This window comes from Carassius carassius, chromosome 3 (assembly GCF_963082965.1).
Source record: "Carassius carassius chromosome 3, fCarCar2.1, whole genome shotgun sequence".
Classification (NCBI taxonomy): Eukaryota; Metazoa; Chordata; class Actinopteri; order Cypriniformes; family Cyprinidae; genus Carassius; species Carassius carassius.
In genome coordinates, this window is record NC_081757.1 from 30,644,013 (window position 1) to 30,661,774 (window position 17,762).

The following is a 17,762-nucleotide window of genomic DNA, read 5'->3' on the forward strand; positions in this document are numbered from 1 at the left end:
AGACTAAATCACTTTCTATTATGGTTCATTTAGTTGGAAGCTGTTTGCGTTCTCCTTTTATTACATTTATGCATTTGATATACAATTTCATAAGATGAAGAATCAAACCCTACCCTCAACTATTAAAGCTTATCTTATTCTGTTTTTCTTGGTCTCCTTTTGTTTTATTGTAATTAATATTTCAGTTCTTTATTGCTACTTTACTTTGAAATCTGTTGTTATCAACTTTTTTTGTTAATTCTTTCTAATTTGCAGTTTTTTGGACAAAAAAAAGTATTTGAATACTTCACGTTTGATGAAATTTACTTTTGATGAAATTTTTTTTTTTTTAGCTCAGGGAAATATTTTAATAAATCAAACAAAAACTCTGCATAAATGGGTGACAACTGGATTTAAATGTATAGATTATTTCAGAAATGACACTTAATTTGGTTTTGTGTGTTTTAATGTCATTAAATTAACAATGATTTCTTTCCATTGTCCTGAAGCAGGCATCATTTCTTCTGTGGAGCAACAGGTGGTCATTTGTGAACAAATTAGACTCTCCAATAGATCATGGTAATAGGTTTTGTAATTAATGTTTTTTTTTTTTTTTTTTTTTAGATCCTTTTCTCTTCTTGCATTATTTACTGTTTATTAAATTCCTGTTTCATCCTGAAAAATCTATTAACACCCTCACCAATTAGAATCACTGTTAATTGCTTTAAAATATATCTCTCTTGATTGTTGTAATTGAATGCTTATAGTATATATATATATTGAATTAAAATTTAATGCCTGTCCATGTGTCTGGCCTGCTTAGTAAACTGGCCTAATTAAACAAATGGCCACCTGTTATTGTTCTAGGAGTGGACATCTGGTTAAACAAAAGAGAGAATTATGGGAATAGAACCTAATAAAGGGTATCTAGAGGAGTGATATCTGGGATGATATCCCTTTTAGACATATATTATTGAAGATATTATAATCCTAATGTTTCTTGGACAGTGCTAGACTGGGATTATAGAGCATCTCTGGACATTGGTTATCATTAATTAGTAACAGACAATGGCTCAGCCTTAACTATGAATAAACCTTAAATGACCCTTAGCCATGACTGCTGTATTTGCTCTATTAGAAATCTGACTGTTAGGTATACATGACATTTTTAGAAGCACTATGAAGTACTCGGCATATCTTTTTCATCCTGAATTGACAACAGTAATGATATAAATAATATATTTAATGCATTAGTATTATTAGATTTAAAAACATAGATTTATTGACAAAAGCACTTAACTCTATATGTCACAGTTGCAATTTGTACTGAGTAGATAGCACAAACAGATTTAAGTACACAGTAAGTCTGTAGCAGCTGTTTTTTTTTCACTTCCCAGCCTTTCAAATTATTGATTTGCCTATTGATTTTTCATATAAATCTTACAAATACTAGACAGAAAGTAAGTAGAAATCCAATTAAAACTATAGTCTAAAAATGTAATCCTAATCCAATCAAGGCAGTGTCAAAATCAATATGGAACAGGTGAAGAAATTCAAGTGAAATGTTAAAAGAATGTCTTTTCAGAAGACAGTGAACAAAAAATGTTATAGCAGTGTAGTTGTTCTCTGCTTTCTTCAGTCTGTTTGCTTTCAGTTAGCATCCTTTTTATGGATCAGCCACCTTGTACTTTGGTTTATTATTATTCTGCTAATTATTTGAATAATTCGTCTAATTCTAACATTGGAAGAGCTAGATCAGAATTATTATTTATTTATTTATTTTTTGGATTTTTTATGTAATAAGGTAAGTGTAAGAAAAGAGAATAATCTCCATGGGACCCTATGTGGAAATGTGGGAAAGGTTTCGGAAATGAATGGAAAGACACAATGCAAAAGGCGAGGAGGATAAACAACACTCTAGGTATTTTTCTGCTTCTGAAATGCCACCTCGGCCCCTGAATGCCAGACGCGCTGTGCCCTGACTCGCGGGACGTTCTCACACAATCCCACAATTCACGTGGAGGGAAGCAGCTGCAGGCGGGAACATTCTGTGAGGAGGTGGAGGTTGGGAATGCGCTGCCGAGGGAAAAAGGTCTGGATAGGTTACAAAGAGAGTTCCAAACATGGAACAAAGCTGGCATTCAGTGTTAAATCCCACTACTCACAGCAAAGAGTCAGGTTGATGCGTAAATCTGCAAATGTCAAAAGCATGACTAGAGCTTCATTTGTTTGTATGTATGTTTATTAAATGTAATTCTGAAGGAGTGGAATGTTAGCCTGCTTTACAGTGCTCAAACATAAGATTGTTGTGTGAATCGAATAAGAACTGTAAATCAGTCGCTCCAACGCATCCATTGGATGATGCTTACATCTCTCAGCCTTCCGATGCTAGTCTAGAGATTCCTTATAATTGCTTAATGTAATCAAAGTTTGCTTTTTATTGCTTTAAACAACCAAAGCTGTGCTAATGCTATTAATGCAAGCCAATTATTATGTGCTAGCTGATGCCTTTGCACCCCACAAAGCCACTTTTTACTAGAATATTCTGATTACTTAAATATTTGTAACCTTCTATCTAGAGGCTCATCAGATTTCGCAGCGGTGTGTACCTTCAGCTGTCCATGAATTGCTGTGGGTTTCATGCAGAATCTAGATCCAAGATGAGCAGCATAATTGTCCGTTATCATTACCAGTTCTGATACAGTTGTAAAGCATCTAATCTGTAAATAAATGAAGGGGTTTCACATTCAGGTTAAACATTTTTGAATGTGTGCTCTTTGCCATCAAGTTCATTTGAACATTTTAAATTTCATTTATGAACTGAAAAGTTAACCATCCAGAGTGATCTAAAAATAACTAAATAATTGTCATATTTACTAATATATTTTATTTGTTGCCAAGTCTTTAAAAATGTTTTAAATTGTTAAACAGAACTTAAGTAGTTTTAGAATATGAATATAAATTATAAATATATATAAAATTTTGAATAAATATAGAAATATTATAATTATACAAAAACAAAAAATATTTACACATTTTTCAACCATGTTAAGATAGAACCTTTCTTATAATCTGGTTTAAAAGCATTAACTTAAGATTAACAAACTCTACAGAAACCATTCACTATTCCACTATTCTTTCAATCCTTTTACATCTATTTGGATTTTTCAACAGTACACCCATTGTCTTCTCCATCTCAAGATTCATCCCTACATGTTGCATCAGATTACTCATTCTTAAAACTCATGACAACTGTCAAATGTTTAACTAATAATTTAAAGATTAATTTAGAGCTTGCTTCATTGTTTATTTTATATACACTCAATTTGATATATTAAATAATTACAACAAAAAAATCTAGTTCTCTTTTTTAAGGATGAATTCTGTTGACTGTTGACTTAAGCGCTAACTATTTTTTCTGACAAACCATCTACATTAGCAATTTTGTTATTGCTTCAGTGATACTTGAGAACATGACGGAATGATTAACTCTTCTAAAATGCGTAGGGTCATTTTTAAAGAATCATCCGATGAAAATGTTTTATCAACACCAGCCTCATGTTTCAGTTCAGAATATGTAAAGGTAACTAATTTTTACTACACTGCAGAAACAACTGTATTATTTTTTTTTTAGTATCAACTATTGAGCATTTTTAGTTTCTTCAATCTGTCTGTGAATGAAGATGTTTAAATCCTCTTGCTTCTTCTGAATCGGTAGAGTTTTCCTATAATGTTTAGAAAGTGATGGTCAAAGCTTGGTGAAGTACGCCAGGTTTGTTAGTGAGTGGACTTGGAATACCTGTTTGTGTTTGCGCCTCTCTTTCTTTCTCTCTTTCCTGCTCCCTCTGTCTCTCTCTCCCTCATTTGCTGTAAGCTTGTGATATCTGAACCGTGCCCGGCTCTCATGTCTATAAAACTCCCCAGTCTTTGTTTGGGGAATATAATTCCCATTTGGGCCTCCCTTCATCAACATGAAGAGCATATGGGGGAGGGGGCCAAAATGTGTGTGTGTATTTATAGGGGGGGGGGGGGTCCAAAAACCATAATCAACAATATAGAACCAATGAAAATGCAAAAAAAACGTTGTATGCTCCTGTTCTGCGCAGCTTAAAAAATTAAAGTCCTGGCCGAGGTGGGGGGCTTTCTCTCTCTGTGTGTGTGTGTGTGTGTGTGTGTGTGTGAGGGATTCAGATCCTGATCCTGTCATTATAGGCAGCACTGGAGGCTGGAGTCATTGCTGCAGCACAGGGCTGCTTGCGTGTGTGTGTGTGTGTGTGTGCGTGCACTTTTTTCTCCCATAATGCAGTGTGATAAGGATTGGCCTACATGGGGCTGAGAGAGTGGCGTCTGATGAAGGCTTGATTAGTGTGTTATCTACTCCTGAGCTGCTCCTGATGAAAGCTACTGACGGGAGAATGGCTGGGAAAACGGCAGACAGCTCCATCAAATGGCAGCTATGTTATGACATGACAGCCAGGACTTGGTGGATGGTAAGTTTGGTGCTTTTTGGATTTTTTTCCTACGCTTTTTCCCACCAATTTTTTGAGTGACGTAACTCCTCCTTTGGTGCGATTCATAGCATGTCTTGAGAAAAGGTTTTGCATAGTACCTGTTTGAATTTGAAATCTTTGTTTTATCATTTGAAAAAGTTATTTAGCAGTATTTACATAATTATTTAGAATATTTTTGTGATTTGTAAAACCAAATATGTGTATGTATTTATATATTTGATTCATTTGTTTTCTGCTGTACTTTTATTTATTTTACATTTATGTTAGAATATGGTTGTGTGTAATCCTGCTTTATACCCGGTCTTCTAATGAGTTTATATTTAGCTAAATGTGTGTTGTATACAGATGTCACTGGTGTCAGGTGAGGTCAGGACCCTGTGTTAAACTCTGTGTCAGGAGGTCAAGGTTCCTCTTCTCTTTGCATATTGCGATCTATATTAATTTTAGTTTATAACTCACCTTTAATCATGTTCAAGGGGTCAATCCCAATTATTGCTGTTATGGGCATTTTGAGAGTATATCGGAGATGATCCATGGCCACTTCAGATGAAAATTAAAAGAAGAAGTATAAGAAGTGAAGTGTTATTCCGTCTGATGTCTCTTGCAGCCGTTGCTCGGATGATTTCTGATGATGTTTTTGATGTTGCTCGGTTGATTTCGTGACTTACTCCACTAGTTTTGCTCATGCCACTCATGAACACTGTCGTACAAGATGTGGTCTTGCCCTGCACTTGTTGACATTTTTCTCTGTGTTTGTCTATTTTCCCTCTTGGCAGACAAAAGCCTCTTGTTTGAGTGTCGCTTTCAATGAAGCTTCTGCTAGTTCTCATTCCACTATGAATGCTATTATTATTATTATTATTTTTTTTTTTAGTTAAATACTTTTTTCCTTTTGCCAGCAATCTTGTGAGTTAACAGTTTATCAGTGTGTTTTTAATAGGACAGTTACATCAATTAAGGTATAAAGTGATGCTCCAAAATCAGTGATTTAATTAAAACTTTTAATTTTATTATTATTATAAATATGCATGATTTACCATTAGAAACATTTTATAGCAAACAACAGTGTTAAGAAAGGAATCATCTTTGTTGCAAAAGACGGAGTCCAAAATGATTTTATGAACTTGCTTTGCTTATTTGGATACAATATAACACTTTTGTGTTTTCAGTTATAGTCATTAAGTAATTAGTCATTTATTTTGTGCAAAACTGTGGCTTCTGTCTGAGCCATTTGTCTGTGAGTCTATGGGACTCATCAACAAATGTAATAACAAAGAAAAATTAAATTGTATAAGGCAGTGGTTCCCAAACCCTGGTCCTGGAGGCACCCCAACACTGCAGGTGTGTTTGATTATTGAGACATGCCAAACCTGCAGTGTTGGGGTGCCTCCAGGACCAGGTTTACCATAATTTAAAGTTACATTATTTCGATGTGTTTATTTGAGTATGTTTGCAATGACCATCGTTCTTTGCTTAAAAGGAATGTTAACATTTGTCTTTTCTGGTTGTAGATAGGGTTAGGGTTACACACTCATTAGTGAAGTGTTTTAGTGTGCACTATTAAATTTATATATATATATATATATATATATATATATATATATATATATATGCATTTTGTATATTTTTTTCTTCTGAAAATTAGTAAACAAAAACGCAGTAATTGAATCTGGAACACTGCCACTGCCTTTATAGTTAATCATTTCCAGTATAAATGTGACCCTGGCTGTGAAAACCCAGCTGAAGTCCTTTTTTCTTTTCTTTTTCTTTTTTACTGTTTTTAAAGAACATTCTGTGAAAATGTAACCTTGATATTTTTAATATTGACTGAGAAAAGCTGTGCCCAAGTTTGAAATCATAGTGAAATTAATGGTTGAAATCAAACTTTGAAGCTTGTTAACTCGTTATCTCATAATTAGATTTTGATACTTTAGCCTGGATTTCACAAACAGGGTCACAAATGTTATTGTATACATGAATATTATACAATAGATTTGTATACATTAATAAAAAATAAAATAAATAAATAAATATGCCATGTGTTTACCACTGAATATTGACAGATGGGAGATCTTTCCTTTTTATACAGTGTCCAGTGAAATATCTGAGTTCAATCAAGAATTTGGAACATTACACAATATTTCTATTTTCTGTGTTTCACATAGGCTAAAGAAAAAAAAAGACATGGATTATTTTGAAACACGAACCACTCAGATACTCAAGAGTAAGAAACTTGCTCAAAATGTCAGAACTGTCAGCAGATGCTGGGGTGGGCTTGGAAAGAGAGGAAAGCAGCATTTATCGCTAATCCCTGTGGCCAACAGTCGTTCATTAAGGTACACACTACGGTCCCCCATTATTATTATTATTTTATTAAGGGTCTTTTTTTTTTTTTTTTTAAGAGTCCCCCTGTCTGGCTTGCTTTGTGCAGCTGGGAGACTGATGTCAGTCTGCATGCCAGCCTCCCAGCAATCTGGCCTTCAGACGATGCTCCTGCTTTCCTGCCGAATGTGGGTCGAAGATTAGCATAATACCAACTAATCGTGAATAACATTAGCATTGAGAAAGGCAGTAATTAAAAGGATTAGCAGTAGGGGAAGAAATAAATGAGGAAATTCTGTGACAACTATGTTTATGATATTGATTGGATGACCACTGGGCTCTGGGTATTTTTTATTTTTTTAACCATGGGCTCTGATGCTCAGGGCTGTTTCTGACCTGGGCCAGGTTTACTTTTGAGTTTGGTATGACATATAGGCTACAAAAATACATAGGCTATAGGCTCATATGCATGCATGATTAATCTTTATAAGATCGAGATCTTGATTAAAACACATGCCATCTTATTCCTAAATGATGATTATGCTATGTCTATTTAACCTTTGAAATGACAGTCACATTAAACCTGCTTTAGCGCAGCTGCTGATCCAGAGAGAGCAGCTCATCATGTAAGTTTTATGTTTGAAACAGCTTCACAGTCAACTTACATAGTAGTCTAGGCTACATTTCTGTTGCAAACGTTAAACAATAAAGAAAGTATTGGGATAAAACTTTGGTCAGGACATATTAACCTCAGATGTTGCGGTAGTACAAATTGAATAAATTATATTTGAACCTATGTTGCACTTCAAATTTAGATTTTGTTACATGATACCAGTAGGTGGCGACCAATGATTGTTAAAATGTATTTGATGCCCGCATCATTCATTTAAAAGATGTGTTAATAAACTGGACGAAACACTCTTCATTCAATGGTTTTGTCATAATGAATTAATTTAAAATAGCATAATAAATATTTTTAAATAGCCTCATTTATTACATTAATGTAATATTTTGTTAAATACTTTTGTCAGTAAGTAAGCCTACATATTATTTTGTTTGGTTGTCTAAATGTTTTGTTTTCAGAATTGGGAGAACAGTGATCTATATTCTTCTAACTACTATTAGAGAAGAGTCATGAGGAGCTTAGGGTTTAACTCTTCGATGACCAGCGTGAAACTCGATCACCACATGGGATTAGTGTCAGCTGACATTATGAGAGTAGTGACGTTGTACTTTTTAGATAGGTCACCTTGGTGCTTTTGGTTTAGACTCAAATCCTCAGACTGATCTAACAACTAAATGTTTTGTTTGTCTGGAAGCTAAACTCGCTCTGTAATCACAGTGTTAATTATTCCGGCTGCTGGGCATACCTCAGGTTAGTTTGATCATTATCGTAGGGATCAAGCTCAACTTCCTCTAACTGCTCTCTGCCAGCAGTGTGTATTATCAGAGCAGCATGTTTAAAGCTTCTGCCACCTTCATCTCACTATCAAACTCTAGTACCACTATTACTCTACCACCACTACTGCCATAATAAAGATTAATATTATTGTTAATAATACTTCTAATATTAAAGTTTGTGTCATTATGTGTAAAACATATTCAATGACAATAAATGCAATATTATTGTTCTTGTTGCCGTTGCTGTATTTTGTTATTTGTTTAGAATCTTTCCAAAGCTAAAGGACAAACTCCCATCAGATTAATACAGAGAAAAAAAAAAAAAAGTTGAAATACCTTTGCTGTTTTACTTTACATGGAGCAGGTCACCCCATGTAGAACACCATTTTAAGATCACATGACCACCTGAATATTACTTGCTTTAGCTCTGCTTTTACTGGACCCTTATTCTTGAGAAATAAATTAGCTGATTGTGAGTAGAGCCTTTATATATTGACAGTGGTACTAAAAAGTATTTATTTTGCATGATATTGCAGCCATAGATGTCAGTACAAGTCTGAGACAACTGTCATATCAGTTAGCACAATTCCATTAATATCGTAGCTATTTCTGCTGAATAATTCATTACTCTGAGGCCATTTAAAAAGTATAGCCCTACATTCGGATGTGATTGAACAACCTTTCCAGAGTTTTCTGAATGACATTTGAGTTTATATAATTTATTATAGAGATATTATTTGAATAAACTTAACATGAGTTTATAGAAATGGCTGCTTATAGTTATCCCACGTAACTAAGCAGATAAATCTGTACATATAGATAACCTGATGCTAATATTTAAATGTTCAGTCTTAGAAATTTAAGTGATTTGGCTCTTCATAAAGTTATATTTAAAAACATCCGAAAGATTAGTGCACAAGCAGTAGGTCAGTTTAGTAAAAAACACACATGGCAGACATTCACATTAGAGGATCAGGACTAGAGTTCTCAGAGGACCACTGAGTTTGCCGAAAAAGAGTAGGAAATTTACTCTGGAATTTTTTAGGCTACAGAAGATGTGTGAGATAAAAAACACAGACTTGGCAGATTCCAATGTGATTAAAATCACAAAGAAAACTAGTCCTGTCCGAATAGCACTTAAGTTCTATAGTATGAATGTAATCCAGATGTACTACATTTACCATGTTGTCATGTGACCTATCATCGTCAGAGAGCAACAGTGCCTGCACACTTTTTCAGGTGCCTTGGTTCCAGAAGTATTTTTCCCATAGGGACTTTGCAAAGTTTTTGTTAAACATATATAAATCAAGAACCAAACCTACCAGCAACAAGTTTAAATGTTGCATTGAAAAACAAAACACTACTAACTTAGATTTGACACCTAAAAAGTATATATATATATATATATACATACATATATATATATAAACAGACAAAGGTACAAGACTGTACTTAGCATCTTTAATGAGGGAAATAAATCCCGTACAATCATGTGATGCATGGCAAACTTCATAATCAAATTAAAAAGGTTTTACTTCTCTCTTATGGTATATGATAAACGTAGTAAGAGTATGTGGTTCTAAATTCCTCATCTGTGAATTTGGACATCCTGCTCTTTTTACATACCTTTTCTTGCCTACTATATAGTAATGAAGAATTCATATTCGGATTCAGCCTGGGTACTTACTGAATACTTTTGGAAAGCTGGCACTTATGTGTACACGTGAGACTATTTTCAAAAAGCTGTGAAAAGGCGTAAATTAATAGCTTACTTTCTGTTGACTTATCTTTGAGCGATCAGATGGAGAGCATTTTGAAGAGAATTATTGACCAGGGGTTCTTTAACTGTTACAGCAATGTGTAGCCATGCCTGAGGAAGATCTGCTTTGGGCAATTAGGAAACAAAAGGCCTCTTTGTTCTAAACAGAGTTGGGGGGTCGATGAGGGGACGTTTAGAAAGAAAGGAGCCTTGAGAGAGGAAAAAGGGAATCATCAAGGACCAGAACTGCTGCATGGAGGAATAGTGTGTATTAAAGTAACCTGGCCACTTAAATTAACTGTTCTAATTAAATATAGGAGAATTAAGTATAAATTGTGATTATGAATTAAGGTCATCAATAATAATTGTGTAGTAAGGCTGAGTTCATGCTATAACAATTTTCTTGTTTATTTTTGTACTGCTCGTTGTCTTGTTTCTCTGTTTTTATCTTTTTAAAACCTCTTGAAAAAGAAAAAAGAAAAATGGTTGCTTGTGTTTAAAACCTTAATTAATTCAATGCAGACTTGCTTACACCCTAAATGCCTGCAAGCAGAAATAATCTGAGACCTGCAGATAAATTATGATTATATGATTTGTTGTTTACCTGCAGCATTAGCACTAAATAGTGGCATGAGAATAATTATTTATATGAACTAAATTACTAGTATTAAAACTAGACTACTGTTAAAAAGAAAAGTCTTTCTTCACACAAACTAAAAAAATCTGCCTTCATTTACCCACCAGGTTGTTCCAAATGTACACAGTCATTAGATCCACAGACAGAAGAATCAAACATTTGAAAGTAAATGGACTGTCATGCTGATGCATGTCATACAGTTACATATTATAGTTGTTGTAACTGGCAGATTCCCATCACTATTACAGGGATGTCTCTACTCTAATTTCTTATTAATTTCTCTAATTCCTAGTCCAATAGGACTCAACATTGCACATGCTAATATTATTGATATCCTTCAACATACCCTTCACACACAAACTTTAAATGTGATGTGATCCTACGAAAACAACTTCAGTATTTATGCCACTGTTTGTGGAGGAAACCCCCTTTAGCGAAGATGAAAGATAAAATATCAGACCATGATGCTTCTATAGTTGTGGCTAATGAAGATGCACATTGTTACAGGAACATGTGTTCTGAGACCAGACAAAGGCCTGCAGGGATGCACATTTCATGCGACATAGGTGCATGCTTGTCCTGTCAATCAAGACCTATTGAAGTGAGGAGGTAGACAGACGCACATAGAGAGAGAAAGCAAGCACACAGCAGTTTTGCCTGGCTCTTCTGTGGAGGCCTGCTGCTTTTTTCTCGTAGCTGAAGGATTTGCAATGCATGCACGGGTGTGTGTGTGAGTGTGAATGGGACGCAGTGGTTTTGGCAGGATTCCATGTTTACTATAAGCTTTCTCCTTGTTTATTTGAGCGTGCATCTCGTTGTTGCTCTTGTTCTTGGTGGCTGGTTCGTAGTAGCGAAGGAACAAGGACAGTCTTTCATGGTTGTCAACAGGTGCAAAAGAGCTCCTTCTGCGTCTCTTTGAGTGTGTCTTTGTGTTTTTGATGTGTAAGTGTTTGAGTTTTTTTTTTTTTTTTGCTTTTAAAGATGAGTCATTGGGCAAAGAGACAGGAAATAAGAAAACTAACATTAAAACTAAAATGACATTGTAACAAAAACAACACACATATGTTTCTAACTTTAATTGCATTTTGCTACATTTCACTAAGGGAATCTGTAAAATAAAATAATGAAATTAGTTGACAAGCCTTTGATGGTAAAGACAACACTGTTAAAACACTGGTTGTTGATGTGTTTTCATTAATAACATTAGCTACAGTTTTAGTAGTCTCTACCATCCAACAGTCAGAAATATCCTTGTCTAGAATTACTAGAGGTGCGGTAATCTCTACTGGACACAGTGAGGTAAATAATCAGTATTTATCTCTGCCAAGTTTCCTAACGATCCATTTGTAGCAGTGGTTTCATGTCATGGTCGTTTGCTGCCCTCTGGTGCCTAAATCGTCTGGTGCGTAGCTACATATTAAAAACCGAGGGTGTCTTTAAACATCCAAAAAACATACAGGTCAGTCAGATGTTGGTTATGGTTTTATCCTATCTGTCGTCACTGTAGACGGCAAAATACAGGCTATATTTATAGCCTATTTTTGAGTTACAAGAACATTAATTTAAAGTAAATATTTCAATTAAAGAGAGGTTTTAAAGTGTAAAAAGACAGTATATGATAGACTACAATATCACACTTGCAGACGATTTAGTTTTTACTTTAGTATTTTCAAAATATATGAACATATAATTTTGCCACTCAAAATAGCGGCCTGACAGAGGAACGTTTGCCACGTGACCCGGATTCGAACTGGGGTTGCTGCGGCCACAACGCAGTGTACTAACCCCTATACGATCACGGCCCACGCTTCGCCAACAGCCTGTTCCCTATCGCATTCTTGTGGGCTGAATGGAAACTGCGCTGTGCGTACACTCCGCCTCATAACCTCTGAAAGAGTACACCCAAGAGGTGCTGGTGCCGCACATTCTGACTCAGAAAACGGTATATTGAAGATTATTAAATCTTCATATTAAATTGATCAACAAAGAGCAAAGATTTTATTCTAACCAAATTTTTTTGTATAATATCTATATAATATATATTTTTTCTGTTAAGGTTAAATGCTTAATGTCAGCTTACTTATGCTACCGACACTCCGAGTAATTCACCATTTTTGAACAGCATATTAACTAATTGGCTGTTCCAAACATTCTGCCGCTTCTTTTTTTCTATCACATTAAATCAAGTAACAATACAAAAGCTGCTCTTTAACGTTCATTGCCGTGATCCGGTTTCGAACCGGCGTTGCTGCGGCCACACCGCAGAGTACTAACCTCTCTACGATCATAGCGAGCTACGAAAGGGAACAATATTCCAAGCAGCTTCATTATCACATATCTAAGTTTTTACCATTACTGTGGCAGCGCAACAACAATATATATATATATATATATATTAAACATCATGGCTCTAAGTGTTTTTATATATATGTAGGCTAATAATTCACATCTGGTTTTAAGTGGCTAATCTGTGGGCATTCTCATTCTGTGGTCCTGTTGTTTAAATATAAAGCTGCAGAATTAAAGTGATTAAAGGACATTTGTGTGTGCATTAGTTAATAGTCAAAACTGTCATTTGATGTCCAAGTTAGGTTGCAGGTTTCTAAGCCATAAGAAGATGTGTTTTTTTGTAACTAGCAAATAAAGGGGACTCGAAGACAGCAGAGCGTGTCACTGGTATCCTATAACCTATGTTAGAACATGATGCAGTCTACGTTTGTTCTTTTGTAAAGGACCAAAATGCACCTTGCGAATGTGTTATTCACCTAAGTCTCTCGTATATTCTAGTTTGTTTAACATCACCTGCTTGCAATCTAGGCCCGCTGATACAAATATGGCCTTGTTGGCGCCATATGAAAATGCATTGGATGTATTCAGGCCACTTAAGAGCAAAGACCATTTATATTACAAAACTACATATTACAATAGCCTAAAACACAATAATAGTAGCCTATAATAGGCACAACTGTTTTAGATTTAGCAATTCACAAAGATTCCAATTGTGAAGCAGAACTACACGAAATATGTAAAATCCATCCATCCATTTTCCAAAACGCTATATCCTCTTTAGGGTCGCGGGGGCTGAACCCCAGCGTCTCGGGTCACAGACGGGGGACACCCTGACAGGATGGCCTGTAATGTAATATGACATTATAGTATGGATTTATTGAAAACTGAATAGACAATACATGACCATACAATAATTCTTGTTAAAAAAAGTTAGCATATTTGATTTAGGCTATTTTCCCCTGAAAAGCAGACTGAAATATTAGAATAAATAAAATAAAAACGTTTTTATCAATTTCATATTCATACGTAGACCTATATTCATGTTCATCTAACTTGAGCATAATTATAAAAATGTTAAGCTACAAATAGGCTATAGCTGCAGTTTTAAGTTGGTCAAAGTGGCCGCAAAGAAACACATAGGCTAATACAATTTCTTTAACACAAAACGGACATCCAAACCCAAGACGGCATTTGAAAAGTTGCTTGGTTAGAGAGGTAGTGTTATTAAAAACAATAAATGTGCATAGTCTTTTCATTGTCTTTTTATCTAGTCTACATAAAAAATTAAAAATAAATCCACTACCATGTATGACTTGACGTGTAATCTAATTCATATATATATAGATTGTAGTTAGGCAATTATATATATTTAATAATTGATTGTCAAGTCGGGCTCAAACGATTCAAAGCACTATAATACACGTTACATTAATTATATAATAAATTTAAAAATTTCACTAAAACATGTTAAAAATGCGCTTCTGGGTCTCAGAGTGAAAGGTTTGAATGGAAGTGATGGGCTGGTAGCCTATCAGTTTCTTATCATAATAATAACCATAATAATAATACACTTTTTAACATAGTTTGCGGAAAAACTATAACGTATAACGGAGACGTAGAAAAGCACAGACAGCAATGAGCTATGGGTAGACTTCAAGCTCTTTTTAGACGGTCGTATGTCCCTTGGCTGTCCAGTTAACTGATTTATGGTAAGATAGACACAAAAAGGAGTGGCAAAAGCTATTTATTCAAAAGCCTAAGGTCAAAAGCCTAAAAACATTTCGCCACTCCACTATTTGTCAGCTTTAGAAATCAATTTGCACGTTGCAAGGCAAAGATATTTTTAAAACAGTGAATACAGTGATGTAGCATAGAGTAATATTCACTTGTAAGACTTGACGAATTAGCCTACTGCTATGAAACATGAAAACACTTTTTAATCGTTAAGTCCCTGCTTTTCTTTACACCATGGTCTAAAATATTTAGAATTTGAGACATTTGAAACGAAATATCATCTTAATACAGCCGACCCGACCCACTGATCCTTTCGCTGTACATAGCCTACGTACTGCACAAGTAAAACGAGAATTAATGACTAGGAAAGTTTGGCGTTGGATATCTCGATGCAAGAGAATAGAGTACCTCTGTTCATGAAATGAAGTGAACTTACGGAGGCAGTACCGAGGCTCGCTGTGCGCACGCGACACATTTCTAAACTCATTTGAAACTTGACAGACACAAGGGAGCAGAATTAACTCAACTCTTCAGCTGGACATCTGTGTTTCTATACGTTAATAGTGGTTTCATGTCCTCCGCTCACAAGTGAGCTTGCCAAAGTTTACGTCTAAGGATTTGGAGCCCTTTCGCTTCATTTCGTATGACACTCCACCTACTCGATAATGCTCAAACAAGCCGTGTGTTTTAGCTACAAGTGTGACGATGTAAACCTGAATAAACTATTTATTTTGTAAAAATAGTTTATCTTGACAGGTTCATTTGGTGAGGCACGAGTAGCCTACAGTCTCACAACCAAAACGAACTTTCCGAAGTGAGAGCAAGGATGTCCCCAAACGACAGTGTTGGGTGCTCGGATCGGCACGCTTTATTGTAGGTGAAAGAGTTTTAAAAGTTCGTATATCTGACAGATAAAAAATACATTATATAGCTACAACAGAACCATAACTTGATGCAATTTCTTCTGTTGAAATCGTTGAAATTAAAAAAAGTCCTAGCCTACCGAACGATTAAACAATTTGTCATATTAGCCTAGTGTTTAATATAAGTGATATTTATCGATTGATTTTGTAACAATTGACCTAAATTAAAGACTCAATGATCTGAAAATTATTTTGTTTAAGATAAACACATTAATTGCATGTCTTATGGCTCATATATAAAAATACAATTTGTCAAAATAACTAGCTAATAATAAATATGTGTTGTTTGAGTTTTCTGTTATATGCCATTATTGCTATTTTTATATACGTAGTGACATGTAGCCTATAATCCTTACTCCGTTTTAATAGGCTTACTTCTGTCGCATGATTTGGTGACATCGATAAACACGCTCAAATGTGCGTTTCATCCTTGTTGGACTGGCGTGTGTGTGTATGTGCGTGTGCGTGTGTGTGTGTGTGTGTGTGTGTGTGTGTGTGTGTGCTGCGCTCTGGTGTTCTGGTGGGCTGGATCAGTGCCATCATTGTGCTCCCGAACAGTGGTGTCTTTATTTGACACTAGATTTTATAGAAAATCTTAATGTTTGCGTAATATATATATATACACACACACACACACACACATATATATATGTGTGTGTGTGTGTGTGTATATATATATATATATATATATATATATATATATATATATATATATATATATATATATATATATATATATATATATATATATACATATATTTCTTACATATTTCTTTTCTTTTATTTTCTATTTTTAATACGAATTGATTTAGTAGTAGCCAAATACATTTGCTTTCATGTCGGTCCACAAGGAATTCTTAATCCCCAATGCCAAAATTCACACAGGAATTTGACCTATCTTTAGCCACTAGTCTAAAGTCCTCTCGGTCTCGGTTTGATGGGACTTGGTCAGTATTAATATGCAAATAGTGACACTGCCTGTCGAGCGGAAGTGAGGGGCCTAGGGCATGGAACGCAGAGCGGGGCTCCGCCGGCGCGCCAACCAATCAGCAACAAGGATGTAATTCCAAATGCGCAGCTACGTTTGGCTGCTGCCTGCAAGCAACAGCGACGGCAGAGAAAGTGAAGGCACAGACCTACCCACTTCCAAAAACTCAGCCTATTCTGGACCGCGTTCAACTTAACCACCAAAAGCTATCCAAAAAGACTGACTTGCAGAGGAAGGAAGATAAAAAAAATATTAGAGGTGCTCGCTGAGTTGATTTTGCCGCCTGTCTGCCAAGAATTCTCTTCCGGTGTTCATTTTTGTAAGCACTACAACGTGAAACGAAAAGCGAGAGAGAGAGAGAGAAATTAAAAGCACAATTTTTTTTCGAACTTGAGACATGTGAGCGTACCGGCTTCAGTTTCATCTGGCCTCCAGGAACCCCCTTCAATTCCATGCAATACAGTGCAATGGTACGTTACGATGGAAAACACTGTCTTATTAACGTTTGTGAATATTTTTCTCGAGTTGCTGTTTTACGCGTATGTAACCTCAAAAGGGCAATAGCATTACGTTTAACAGTTGAAATGAACAAGACACGTTAAAACTGAAAACAAAATGATAGTAATGTTGGATTGTTTGTTGGCAAACGTCCCATGTGGGTCATATCATTGTGTCAGAAGCCGAGTTTTGGCATGCATCCTATGTTCGCTAAAACTCTCTCCCGAATAGCAGTGCACTTCTGGCACAGAGCAGCAGCGCGAATACCTGGACAATCGTGTTGATGTTTACTCACACTGTTGTCCTGTCATTTAAATTCTTATCCCACACTGTTTTACGTAAAAAACATTTTTTTTTTTACATTATATCAACTGTTTTCTTTTGACAAATGATACTTCATATCTAAGAAACGTTGCGTTATCTAGGCTACACGTCGATGTTTGTCTTCAGAATAGTTTACGTCCGCAAACCGATCCATTGTTTTATCATTAACATGTTTGGAGTTTGTTGCGTTGCTCTTTTGTTGCGGTCCATTGTGTTACATTTCAGTTATTGATTCAGTCTTCTTCATAAAGTCATTGTGGAACGTTTTGGACTTATGAGTTGGACGGAGGGGGTGGGCTTTGGCTTTGACTTTGACACAAGATGCCGATGTAAAGCGAAAGGAATCATTATCTGTCCAGCAAAAAAAAAAAACTGGCCCTGCATGCGCTCATCTCGC

General features: G+C 35.4%; 1 protein-coding gene across 3 annotated transcripts in view; it reads left to right on the plus strand.

The window, feature by feature from the left end:
* Positions 1–4,337: 4,337 nt before the first annotated feature.
* LOC132124895 (nuclear factor 1 B-type-like) overlaps positions 4,338–17,762 on the plus strand; it is an 89,247-nt gene continuing 75,822 nt past the window's right edge. The window contains exon 1 of one of the 3 annotated variants that reach the window (XM_059536049.1): positions 4,338–4,469. In XM_059536049.1, coding sequence (XP_059392032.1) covers positions 4,374–4,469 — 96 coding nt within the window. In that variant the 5' untranslated portion in view covers positions 4,338–4,373. Of the gene's footprint in view, positions 4,470–16,669; positions 17,014–17,762 lie in introns of those variants that run through there. The other 2 variants (XM_059536081.1, XM_059536065.1) reach the window with 2 other exon arrangements.